General features: G+C 43.3%; 1 protein-coding gene across 4 annotated transcripts in view; it reads right to left on the bottom strand.

Moving 5' to 3' along the window:
- LOC128732471 (neurobeachin) overlaps positions 1-13,804 on the bottom strand; it is a 306,950-nt gene that overhangs the window by 20,271 nt on the left and 272,875 nt on the right. For 2 of the 4 annotated variants that reach the window (XM_053825722.1, XM_053825723.1), the window contains exons 17-18: positions 3,179-3,376; positions 22-2,797 (exon numbers count right to left, since the gene is read on the bottom strand). In XM_053825722.1, coding sequence (XP_053681697.1) covers positions 22-2,797; positions 3,179-3,376 — 2,974 coding nt within the window. The remainder of the gene's footprint in view (positions 1-21; positions 2,798-3,178; positions 3,377-13,804) is intronic. The other 2 variants (XM_053825724.1, XM_053825725.1) reach the window with 1 other exon arrangement.

Raw genomic sequence — 13,804 nt, 5'->3', positions numbered from 1 at the left:
GGTTGAGGGACAAGGACTTACATAGTAGTGGGTCCATCGTTAGCGGTAGATTTGCGTTGACGTTCTGCGACGATTCGGCGTAGCTTGGACTCTGAATGCTGGCCGTGTACTGGCAGTTCCAGCGGTTCACCGCGAACTGATGCCCGGCGGTGACGGTTACCACCGAGGGCAGCGGCAGCTGCGGATACGTATTGGCCGAGATGTGTATGATCGGTGAGTTGAGATGGAACTTGAGCGACATGCAGACGTCGTCCGGCATGGTGTTGAACATCATCGGCGACAGGTGCATGGCGGAACTCCGCGGCGGGTGGGGTTCCATCAGCAGCAGGCTTGGTGTTTGGCCGAAGTTTTTGATTTGGTTTTCGATCGCTTCACGCGTGACCGCGTCGGTGATCGTATCCAAATCGACGCTACCCTCGTAGGTTAGATAGTAGAACACGTTGGTGGCACGCATCGCTTCCGGACCGCGCTGTTTGTAGCCGAAGATGAGGTCGATCCACTGGTGGAGCTGGCAGGATACGAATTCCGACTCCAAAGCCATGCGGTTGATGCGGACGAACTCCTCCGGAGTTTTGGCCCATGGGGGAAGCTCGACGTCTCCGACGGTTTTACCGTCCTCGCGCTGTCCCAGGCGGTAGTCGGAGGAATTGTAGAACATCTCCGGTAGGAAGTACCATTCTGGGATCAGTTCCTTAACGTCGGACGTGTCACGTTGGCAGTTCTTCCAGGAGAGGGAGATTGACGAGAACAGTCGATCTGCGTGATCGAACTTACCGCCTTGCAGCGCTAGGAACATTGCCGTGAAAGGCTCGATGCGGATCAGCCAGTTAAGTACGAATGCCGATGTGGAATAGTGAGTTCCGTAGTGGAACGGGGGAATGCCGGGGGTGTCCCAACTTTCATAGCGTTCTTCGAAGTACTCCCGTCGAGAGGGATTCAACGCACCGATCGGTTTCGACAGATCACGATAGTTGGACGGCTGACTGAGGTCCAACTCGCGCGATTCGTAGTTTGTGAGAACCCAAGGGAACACCGGATATTGGTTCAGATCGTTGTACGTCCGTCCGGCGATCGTGTTCAGGAACATAAGGTACTCAAAGTTGGAAATTTCCCGCCGTTGCCACTTCTGCGTCATGTTGGAGTTACGCATCAACTGCCGCGGGGACATCATGGACGCTCGACGAGTTTGCGGAATTCCGTACTTAATACCAACACCAACGCGAGGTAGTGCTTTGATCACCTTCTTAACGGTGTGCTGATCCGGGAAGGCAAACAAGATCGAGGTTCGGCTAGCGAGGAAAATCTCCAGCGCAACATTCTGCAGCAGATAGCGACGAGAGAAAATGGCTCTGATCTCGGAGAAGTACCACTTTCCGTGCAGGTGATCGCAGTACTTCAGAACTTCCTGATCGATGCCCTGGAATTCGGCACTTTCCTCGTCCACTTCGAAGTACATCTCGGTGGAAGTAATTGACATTGTTCCCGGAGCAACCAGCCCCGGGGCGATCAGTTTTGCCTTGGTGCTGATGTTGACCGGCCCAGTAAGGTCCAGATCGAGCTCGCGATCTTCGATCAACAACTCAGAGTCATCGAGCAAATCGGGCTGCTGCGAACGTGGAACGGCAATTTGCGAGTAGATTTCATCCCGTGCAGCCTCGCGAGCTTCCTCGTTTCCACCATTCTCCAGCGAAGCTTTGAGCGTAGCCTGCGGATGGCTGGAACCCCGTGGATTCTGCACCATTCGTTTTCTACGTCTCGCATCATCCTCCCAAGCATCCAGCTTCCAGAAAATATGCTTCTGATACCCCGTACTGCTGTCACCCCACGCACCATGCCGATTACCCATTATATTCCTAACCTTCTCCAGCAACCGACTAGCGATAACATTATCCCGCCTCCTGGCTGCCGTGATCAGATGATCGCACATCCGTTCCTCCTCGCGTCGCTCAAGCAACGTTTGCGCACACTGCGACTCGAAGTCGGCATGCTTGAGCACATCATCAGCTCGCATTCGGTTCAGAATGAACTCCGCCTCGTTGGCAACCCGCACGATGTGATCCTTCATGGCGTGCGACAGCAGTCGACCCTCGTTGATCAGTTCAATGAACGCCAACCCGGCGTGCTTCTGCAGACTATTCTGCCACTCCTGCGAGCACAGCAGCATCACCAACTCCACGACCGAATGACTATTTTTAAACGTAGTCAAACCTTTCCCCTCCATCAGCAGCTCCTGCCCGTGCGAACCGACCAACGTCTTCGAAAGGAACGGAGCAAAGTCAACCATAATTTCACGCAACAAAGGACAAACCGGTCCCAGTGCGATCTCCAACTTCTGCGTTAAGCTTGCCTCTCGCGATGAAATCGCCATCGGAATCTGCCCAACGAAGGGTGCCTTGAGGTTCAAATCTTCCGGACGGCCACGGGCCACCGTCGAAGACGACTGATAGTTGTCCGGAACGCGAACGACCGAAATATCGGTTTCGAGCTTTCCACCGCCGCCATGATCACCGCCGGGCCCGGAACCGATCGCCTCGGGCAATTGTCCTCCTGCTCCGACGACGACCGCCGAAGACGCCGAGTCCGTAACGGCCACACCTCGCATCAGGGATTTGCTGCTCGGTACGATGGTACCGCCGTCCGGTGGTCCATCGTCGTTCAGATTTACGTCGGTCCAGCTTTCGTCGTTCGAGTTGGTCGGCTTGTTGTCGTCGGCCATGATCTCGCTCGACGTTTCCACCTCCGGGGCGTCGTTCTCCGTCGAGTTGAGGTTCAGCGAGGCGGCATCCGAGTCGACGCTCTTTCGGAAGCGAACGCGAAATTGAAAATTAGAGTTAGGAAATGCGAAACAAACTGTGAATGAGGTGTGTTTGTGTGTGTGTGTGTGTTCGTGAAAGTGTGTGTCTTTGTGTGTGTGGTTTACACGCAGGTGGATCCGATGTTTCGGGAACTGAGATGAACACATCGTGAAAAATGCTGCTTTGCTGTGAGAAAAGATGCAAAAAACTACCCAAGCAGTTCTAAGGTTTTACGAATGCGTTGTTCGAAGGAATGAGACGAAACGAAGAAGCGATAATGAAGCGATCGAAACAGGCAACAAACCAACAAAACATGCAACATTCAACAAGCTTTTTGTTCAGACAAGCTGGCTGAGCTGAGCATCAGCCAGACACGTTGTTACCTTCGTCTGCTTGACGGCGGCAGCTGGCCGGTCTTGCGTCGACGACCGTCGATCGATCTTCGGCGAGAGAGGTTGATCTTGGATCGTACTTATGCTAGTGGTAGTGATAGTGGTAGTTGCAGCCGGATACCTAGTGTTAGTGGTGGTTGTATTTGGGCTTCCGGGGGCGGTTGACGACCCGTAAATCGAGGTTGATGCCTGCGCCACGTTCCGTGTTCATACAGTAATACATACCCCCGCGTCACGTGTGTTATAAAAATCGGTTGAAATCGAGAAAAGTACATGCATTTTTTATAGCCAGCAACAAAAGTTCAAACATTACAAAAAAATACGGTAATACAATGAAGAAATTATACACTACTGGAGAGTTAATAACGTTAGAAACGACAAACAATCAACTGAATCAGCAATTTTAGTTTTATTGTACTCTTATCATGGTTTTCGTGACTCATTTTAGTCACCAGAACCATTATAAGTGTATTACAAAACCTAAATTGTTTCTTGAGAGTATACTAATTCTACGGGCGTTATCTGAATGGAAACGCACCCCAACTTTTAAATTTTAGGTCATGCATTATAAATTTTGGAAGAAACGTAGGACATAATCAAGAGAAAAATTTGAACAAAATTGGCGTGCCCAATTGTTGTAATATTTCATACATCATATCCTTTACTTTATTTGCCCAAATCTTCAAATTAGTGAACTTAAGTTATTTGCAATCATATTGTATTGGTTAAACTTCATGTTAATTTTGCTGAAATTTCAATTTATTTTTTCAAGATTTACTTTCAGCTTGCTTCAATATTGTTTCAGTTTTGTTCTAATTTTACTGCAGAGGTTTATATCTATACCTTATTTAATCTACTCCAGGCTTCAGATACCCCCCATTACAGAGCATTTCGCCACGCGTATAATCCAGAAAATTACGTTAACCCTGGTCGTAAAACTTATCAATGACTTATTGTAGCAACTCAACAGTCGTCTTTGGGAGGGAGCATTGATAGTCCGGAAGGTTTTGAAACTGCCAGCATATAAAAGTGGCAATCTTTCTGTAACAATATAGTATCGTTGACGACCTCTTTTGGATTTATCTTTTCATCCTAATACTTCAGTGGATGATATGTTGGCGTTTGTGCAGGACAGTTTGGATCTTGATTCTAGTACAAAGCTTAAAGTGGTAAAACTGGTACCCAAAGGTACAGACCTTTCTACGTTAAGATAAGTCTCCTTTAAAGTCGGTATCAGTCGTAACCTAAAACACGACGACACGTACTCGGTTTATCGGCACGATCGGACAGCCTTAAATAGTAACAAAAGCTCTGGCGGCGGAGTTCTTTTGGCCGTGCGCTCCTGCATCAAATCCTGGCAATTGAAACCTCCCGAGATAGCGACGGTCGAGCATCTGTGGGTAGCGATATCGACTCAATCTGGAACAGTTTTTATCTGTGTCGTATATTTTCCACCTGACCGCATCAATGACAGCAGCGTAATCGACAAACATGCACTCTCCCTCGAATGGGTTGTCTCTCAAATGGAAGCTTATGATAACATTATTATTGTAGGCGATTTCAACCTTAGCACAGTTTCGTGGCTTAGCAATACGAATAATTTCCGCTTTCATGACTTTGCTCATTCTTCGTTTCGTCCAGCTTCACTGTCCTTGCTTGATTCATATTCAACAGCCGGACTGAGACAGCTGAATGGCATTTTGACTGCAAATAACCGTTCGCTTGATCTGTGTTTCGTAAGCGAAGAATTAGGGCAACGTTGTTCTATTCTACAAACCCCAACACCACTCGTCAAGCATTGCAGGCATCATCCACCTCTATTGTTGACACTGGATTTGAAACCCGAATATTGTTTCTTAGACCACGCTGAAACCGTCTATTACAACTTTTACAGAGCAGACTTTGAGGCTATAAACAGTTTTTTGGCTAACTTGGACTGGAATTCGTTACTCGCTAGTCACGAGGTTAACTTTACTGCATCGATCAGTTTACACCCAAAAAATTCATACGCAAGCCTTCTAAGCCCGCATGGTCTTACTCGGAACTTAAACGCCTGAAACGACTGAAAAGAGCTGCCCTTAGCAAATACTGCAAATATCGCACGGACCGTACCAAAGTAGACTATGCACATGCTAACTCCAACTACAAGCGCCTAAATAACGGTTTGTTTATTGCCCATAATTCGCATCTGCAGAGCTGTCTTAGAGCAAATCCCAAGAAGTTTTGGAACTTTGTAAACGAACAACGGAAAGAATCTTAAAGTAGCGGATTCAGTCGTAGATATTGCCGACTTGTTTCGCACGCAATTCAGTAGCGTTTTTTCTGACGAGAACTGGCCCATACTCATGACATTGTGGCCACCACAAGTAACGTTACTCGCTTAACCGTTTCCAGTTTCCCGTTCAACGTAACTAGTGATGTGGTGATCTCTGCTGGGAAACATTTGAAATCCTCAACTGGATGCGACCCATATTGTATTCCTTCCATAGTCTTGAAACGCTGTCTAAATACTCTTGCATTACCCTTAGCTAAGGTTTTCAATAAATCATTACGATGGAAATTTTTCCCGAGTGCTGGAAGGATTCCTTTGTTTTCCCTGTGTACAAAAAGGGATGCAAAAGAATCTTTGCTAATTACCGTGGTTTTGCTCCCTTAAGTGCTGTCTCTAAGCTATTTAAGCTATTCGTTCTGGAAAAATTGATGCAAGATTGCTCACACTGCATCTCTCCTGACCAGCATGGATTTATGTCAAAGCGCTCAACGACAACCAATTTAATCGCCTTCATCATCCGTGCAATGCAAGAAGGGAATCAAGTTGACGCCATATATACGGACCTTCCTGCAGCTTTCGACCGTATAAACCATGAGATAGCCATCTCTAAGTACCACGAATTGGGCATTCACGACAATCTGCTGACTTGGACTTCGCTTCTATCTCACCGGCAGAACTATGTCAATCAAAATCGGCGATACGTTTTGTCACCCTTGGTGGCAACTTCCGGCGTTCCCCAAGGCAGTCATTTGGAACCGTTCTTGTTTCTGCTGTACATGAATGACGTGAACATGATCCTTAAATGTTCGAGATTATCTTATGCTGACGATTTGAAAATGTACTGTACAGTAAACAACTGTTAAAGACTTGGGAGTCTTGCTTGACTCGAAACTAACGTTCAAGAACCACATTTCTTTCGTTGTATCCAGGGCTTCCTCGCCAACTAGGATTTCTGTTCCGTTTTGCGAAAAGCTTCAAGGATGTATATTGCTTAAAATCTCTATATTGCTCGCTGGTTCGTCCTATGCTGGAATACTCCGCCATTGTTTGGTCAGTTACAAAAGCCGTTGCAAGCTGATTAATTTAGAACCGCCGGAAGGAAGGTGCAATATGGCTAAGGCGTGTTGCGTCGGCGATCTCCTTCAAGGAAATATCGATTATCCTGAATTGCCTAGTCGCCTAGATATCAACACTAGAAGACGTAATCTTCATTTGCACGCCTTTCTCGTCAACCGTCATTCAAGGACTAACTATGAGTTACACGAGCCAGTGCTTAGTATGTGCTGGGTTTTCAATAGCTGCCATGAAGTGTATGATTTTAATGTGTCTCGTGAAAATAATAAGCGTAAAAGATGTTTGTGCTAGGTTAGTTCATTATTCATTTCCAGGCGGGGTTGACTATAACTAAGACGGGTAGGACTTCGAATCTCTGAATCTCTCTCTCTCTCTCTCTCTCTCTCTCTCTCTCTCTCTCTCTCTAAATTCAATTAAAAAAAATTCAGAATTAAAAAATTAAGTTCAGGATATTTTAATTTTTTGAATTCGTTTTCTCCTCCTCTCAATCTTCTCTCTGTCCTCCTCCTGCTCTCAATTCTCTCTCTTCTCGTCCACGCCATTCGCTCTTTCCTCCTCCTTCTTTCATCTCTCATCTCCTCCTCCTCACTATAATCTCTCCTTCCTCCCCGGATGTTTTTTTCGTCTTCTGAATTTTCCCTCACTTCCTTTCATTTCATTCTCTCGTCTCATTTTTCTCTACTCCTCTTTTCCTCCCTTATTTTTCTTATCGACTGAACATTCATTGGTTTCCCCGAGCCGGTCGATCCCAAAGTCCAGTAGGTCCTCGACGGGTCATTTCGTAATAATCAAAAAAATAGCGAAAGTCATATCTCTGAGACCTGAAGGCTGAGGCTGACAGCTATAAATGTGTCATACAGGAGAATATGGTGGCACGGTGACATTCCAAGCCTTAAACTTAGCCATAAAGGTCGTATTTCAGAGCACTATATGGTTGATATTGTGGGTTAAAATACTGGACGCAACTAGGCTTGAAGTGGATTTTCCTCACGGCTGCAATCGTTATTCGCCGAAAGACTTTACGTAACATAATAAAAGGTGATCCAAAGGGTTTCTGGTCATACGGTCTAGGCGACCAGTTTACGGGTACAAAAAGAGAAATTAAGTGCTCAACTATCTCCCCTCCCAATTAGTTCATTGTTTTGTGTGTTGTGGAGCATGTAGAGCCGTCTTGTAGAAACCATATATCGACCGGATTTAATGTTTGCAATTAGAGTAAATGGCTGCATTGACAGTAATATGACTAGATTATCTTCATCTTTAAAAAAATATAAACTAAATGCAGTGGTGGGGGGCTCCGTAGCCTCAAGGTTACCGAGTCTGCTTTGACAAGCGAGTGGTCGTGGGTTCGAATCTTAGTAGAATCAAGCCATTCGATGTCAAGTGACTTTAGCATGGGTTTATTCTCAGGCCCCTCCATTTACCCTTCCTTCGTGCTGAATTCTATATTTACCCTCTGAAGCCTCTTGACAGTGCAAATGTCCCTCCTATAGTTAAGTGTACTGGTCAGAGGTACGAATGAGTCCTCGCCAGGGACGGCTATAATATGGGATAGTGCTGGCAGCGAGGAATAAGTGGGTAAAGTAGATTAAGCTTTGAAGGAAGGGTAAACCCCAATACACGCAAGCACGCATAAAATTTAATAAGCATATCGCTCACTCAATAGCGATTATAGCAAAAAGAAATGCAGTGCAGGTCATACAGCAAACACCCGGGCGATATTATAATAGATCAACTATACTGGTCGCAGTAATGAGTCCACACATGAAAAAAAAATGCAGTGGTAGTTCTATAATTGTTTGTGGTTGCTCATTACACGAAATTTTACAATCTTGTTTGTTGACAAATCCATTCAACAACAAATTGAGCAGATTGAGAATTCGGTAAAAAGCGGAACTTCTTCAAGCCATACAGCATCACTTGACAAATTTAATACTTCTGACCAAAAATAAAAACAAATACAGTAATGCTTTTTCAAAATTCAAGACTTAAGACCTTGCAATATCGAAGACTTGTACTAAAAATAAAACTTTAACCCTCAATTGGTAAACCGAAAGCTCAATGAATCGGGCACAGTACGCTGGTCCAGAACCTTTTTTGGTGGCGCGTTAGCTTTGAGCGGGAAAACTTGGTTTTAGGTTTATGGAACCTTTGGAACAGTTTCTTAAAATTAAAAGTTCTATCGTCCTGCGGAATTCAAATTTTGATTAATCCCCCTAAAAGTGCAATAAAAAAATTTATTTTTCTTTAGTTTCAATATAACACATTGATGTGTTCTGCAAAGCTTTTCAGAATATTATTACAAAAAAAATTGCTGAAGACAGTAACCTTCTATCTCTTCAGCAAAGATAGAAAAATCCTATTTCTCATAAATGAAAAAACGTTAAAATCAGTTTTTCTATTTTAGCTGTTTTTGTATGATTTTTTCCTGTTTTACAAAGTTGTACAAATAGTAAAAATACACAACATTGCTGAATATAGTATACCTCTATCTTTACTTGTTTAGGAACTATAGAAGTTTTACTAGAAAAATACCCTAATTTTGACCCCGAATAACTCGCAAGAAGGCATCATTTTATTCAAAAACTCTCTTCAGAGAAAAAAAATAGTTTCAAAGAGGCTGAAAAGTATTATAAATCATGTTCAAAAGCAAAAAAAAAAGTTAAGCAAAATTTATGGGCTGACAAAAATGGGATAAAAAGCTGACACAATCGGGAGCTGACAAAATCGGAACATTACTGTAGCTACTTCCGCCAGTTAATTAGGCTATTTCAAAGGCCAACAGTATTTGAGTTTTGTGCGTTGCTCCAATTGCAACTCTAAGATCTTCCTAATGGTCAAGCGGGAACATAATCCCAACCGTCTCACACGAACTTTCACATTTGAAAGGCATTGACTATTTCGGTCCCTGCTTTTTAGAGGCAGGACGTGCTGAGTGTCAGCCTTTACTTGCCTCAATGTTTGAGCAACACGCCTGGAAATAGTCTTTAGTTTGTCTCCTGTAGAGGAGCACCACAGAAAATATATACATACAACGGCACCAACTTTGTTGGCGCTACTAGAGAGCTGGAAAGTAAAATACGACAAATCAACATGACGATGAGTAGTACGTTAGCTGATGCGAACATCAAATGGCGATTCAACCATCCTTCGGCTCCCTAGCCTCGCATGGGTGGACGTTGGGAGACGATGGTACGGTCAGTGAAGACAGCGTTGGGAGCATTACCTTTATCACCTATTACCTTATATATTTCATGACGTTGCTATTGGAAGCAGCTCACACTGGTTAGCTCACGATCACTGACTTATGTGCCACTGAATAACGATGAGCAGGCATCATTGACTCCGAATCACTTTCTCGTGCTCAGCTCGAGTGGTATTCGACGGTTGACTAAGGTTCCCGTCGATGAAAAGGCGGTTATAAAGAGAAGTCATAGAGGCGGACTAAACGTTTCCAAGAGGTGAGACCAATCAAAGTAAACGCGCTTTGTTCTGATAGCCAAGGATGGGATTACGAAATCAGTAACTCAGAGGGCGTGCGGTTCGTACGTACCCAAGAAAAGACGGAGCAGTACGCCGCGCAGATGTGGAGACATCCTCATCTGGAGTTTCAGAGACTAGCTTGCAAACTTGCAGTTCTTGGCATTATTAATGATGCTGAAGTCGGATTAGACAACCGTTAAAATACGGTGGTGTAGGCATGAGTTGAAGAAGTGTGTAACGTCGAACAAGGTTCGAGCGACACGAAGGGGAGGATGTTGCCTCCTATGAGCGGATTCTTTTGAACATCCTTCGACGTGGTCTGAAATTGTCAGTGTGTGAATAGTCACTTGTATAGTACTTGTATAGTCTAATTTTCTCACACGCGTACTTCGGAGTCTCGCTCATATTTATTCATGCACTGCGACGAGTTTTTGCGAGTTTGTATCTAGCTAACAGCCACGGTCGTCGCTCTCGCACGTCATTGCAGTCCGTGCAGCTAATTACGATCAATTGCAAGGGCTCGTACTACCATCCATACGGATTGAAGGGCACAAAATAAACGGGCAGCTGGCTGCGCACGAGTTGTTTGCATCGTGAGCAGGTTATGCAGAAAGACGCTACGAGCTGTACGTTTACAAGTTTATAGATAGTAGAATGTCTACATACAGTAACGGCGGCTAATTGTCGAACGCTTGCATCAGAGGCGTAAACGTTGGGTGCTATACTTCTCATACTCGCTCGCGTGAGTGTGAGCATCGTTTGCTGCTCGCTCGATTTGCAACATTGCTCTAAATTGCCAATAAATATTACAGCTTTGAGCTGATCTCACCGGTTAGCAGCTTCAAAACGTTGGGACGGCTTTCAAAGATTTGACCTTCTTTAGCGAAAGACATGACATGTTACTACACACTCCGAAGTCTCGCGAAAGTGCCTTAAAATCGAAAACTCTATTTAATTTTTTGATTCTATACGGGGCTTTGTCGGCTTTGGCATCTTGCCAGTACGCAGAGCCGGCGTTACCACGCGCGAGTCCCTGTGCGGATGAAACAGCGAGGATTTGTTTGTACGCTACAAGGGCATTTGGTTATATTGCTCTACACAGTTTACCGAGTGCTCATACCCGTTGAAGGAGTTGACCTAGATAGTTGTAATCTAGTGCCCCATCTTTTTGTGCAATATCCTGTGAAGGAGTATGTCGGCCCCCGGTGTCCAAAGCGAGGGCGAGAGAACTCCTTGTGAACATTCTTTAAACACCGAAACCGTGACCCATGTAACTCCCCCAATCATGTGATTTCTCTGCTCGAAAAAATTACTTGAATCTAGCTCATTGTAGTGTGGTTGATTCCGTTTTGAAAGAGAGCCGTAATAACTGAATCGAAGGACATGTAATCTAAGACTCCTTCAACATCAAGGAAAGCACTAAGTGCCGTCGCCTGATATTTGACTGATTTCTCAATTTACGTCACTATCACAGTGATGTGCGGAATTGGTAAGTATGTTTATTTCCATGTAACGGAGAACAGTTCTCTTTAGAAACTCGTTGCGGATATAATTATCTGTGAACACCACCTCTTCTTTCCGTCAATTCTCCGGGATATGCCTCAAAGCGAAATTGGCTCGAATTGATAAGCTCGGACATTACAACGTCATCCATTTTCTGTAAAAAAAATCAGCTGGTTGCAGTTGAAGCAACCGGATTACGACTAAAATTAGTTATATATCGGTCGCCACAACAGCATTGCAACAAACGGGCTGGAAGGGGACCCAATTCAAAGCAGCGAGATCAGATTTCATCAATTTTTCTTAACACTTTCAAAATACATTACACATTACAATGGAGATCATGAAATATTTCTGAACAGCCAATTATATTGTAAGTAAATGTACATTAAAAAAGCTACAAGTTTCAAAAGTGTTCACTTTAAATTTAGTCTGGTGAATGAGCATGATAAAATGACCATCAAATTTAGTCTGATGCGAAGAATGATAAAGCTGAATGAACTAGAACATTTCGATATATAGGAAAATATATATAGGATTGTTCAACGGCAAAAAACGGAACACACTAGACTTGCCGTATCGATGTCCGGCAACAGAAAGTAGAGTAGAAAAACAGTCTATCTTCCCGGCGGTAGAAACAAAGAGCAATCATACAAACAATAATTATCGTCGTCGAGGAGAGTCTGTGCTGCCTGGAGTGATCTCCAGGTTAGCTAATAATCTAATAAGGACTATCTAATATAAGGATGCGACAGTAGTTTAGTTAGAAAAACATTCGGGTACCAACAGAAAGAACGTGGGTGCGAGCCCCATTTGCCATTGAACGAGCCAATATATTTTTGGCCTTTAAATCGAAATTTTCTGGTTCATCCAGTTTATCACTGTTCGTACCAGACCCTTGTTCACTCTCAAAAAAGAGTTTACGTCATGACCGCGTATAGAGTCATAAATCATGTAAAAAACATAACACTGGAACCAGATTTAAAAATTGAAACCGAAAATCAGAAAAAAGACATTTTGATATTTGATAATAAAAAAATTGGAAAACGAGAAATAACGGAACAAACGGGATAGAGAAGGAGTAAAAGATAAAGAGAGAAGAGAATACGAAAGCCGGAAAATTAAGAAACGAGAACAAAAAGAAAGAAGAAAATAGAGAGAATTATTAATTTTAATTATTGTTAAAAGAAAGAGCAAACGGAATAAAAAGGATTTGTTTTTTTTTCTTTGTGGAAACGTGGTTGAAAATGAGAAAATATGGAAAGGAAACAAGAGATAACGGAATGAAAACGAAGATGAGAGAAAAGTAGGAAAAACGAAAAAGAACACGAGGAAAGTAAGAAATAAAAGGACAACAAATTGGACAGAACAAGAAACTAGAACAGGAAAAACGGGCCTTAAAATGAGGGAAACTGGAAGAAAAAGGACGGAAAACGGAACAGAAAAACCGGAGGAAAATCAGGACTGAACAGTGTGCAAAACTGGATAGGTAAAAAAAGACGGAAGTGGAAATAGACGGAAGACGGGAGGGGAAACGAAAAGCAACGTGACAGAAATCAAAAGGAAAAAGAAAATTAACGAGAGAGGAAAAAAAACCGATAAAGGAAACGAGGAAAACAAGAAAAAGAAGACAAACAGGATATAAAAGGAGAAAAAAAAGCAAAAAAAACGAACCAAAAAACTGGAAATAAAAGAAGAAACCCAGATAACAAAGGGAAAAACGACAGCCACAAAGAGAATAAATGTGGCCGAAAAGCTTTTAAAAACAGACGAGGACGAAAGTTGATAAGGGAATGAGATAGAAAGACTTCAAAAAAGGCATGCACTGGAAACGAAAACAAGAAAAAAGGAAGAGAAATGACGAAAACCGGAAAAAATTGAGTGAAAACCAAGAGGAAAAACAGGATTAAAATAAGAAAAAATGGGACAGTAAACGAAGAAACACGGTACACTGAAACAGTAAACATGAGAAAAGGATAGAGAACAGAAGAGAAAAGACAAAAAATAGAAGAAGAGAAGGAAAACGATAAAGAAAACGAGAAAATCAAAAAAGAAAATGGCGACAAATTGGATAGAAAAAGTGAAAAAAGAACAAAGCAGAAAGACGGGGTTTCAATCAGAGAAAAAGAAAAGGAGAAATTGAGACAGCTGGAAAATTAAGAAACGAGAACAAAAGACGAAATTCTAGAGAAAAAGAATGAAAACAGGAGGATAAACGGGAAGGGACAAAGCGGAAGGGAAAATAGGTTACAAAAAAGGAAAATCAGGACATGATAAGGGGAAGTACG

This window comes from Sabethes cyaneus, chromosome 1 (genome assembly GCF_943734655.1).
Source record: "Sabethes cyaneus chromosome 1, idSabCyanKW18_F2, whole genome shotgun sequence".
In the NCBI taxonomy this organism is placed as follows: Eukaryota; Metazoa; Arthropoda; class Insecta; order Diptera; family Culicidae; genus Sabethes; species Sabethes cyaneus.
Note: the sequence above shows the minus strand (reverse complement) of the source record. Positions and strands in the feature narration are given on the sequence as shown.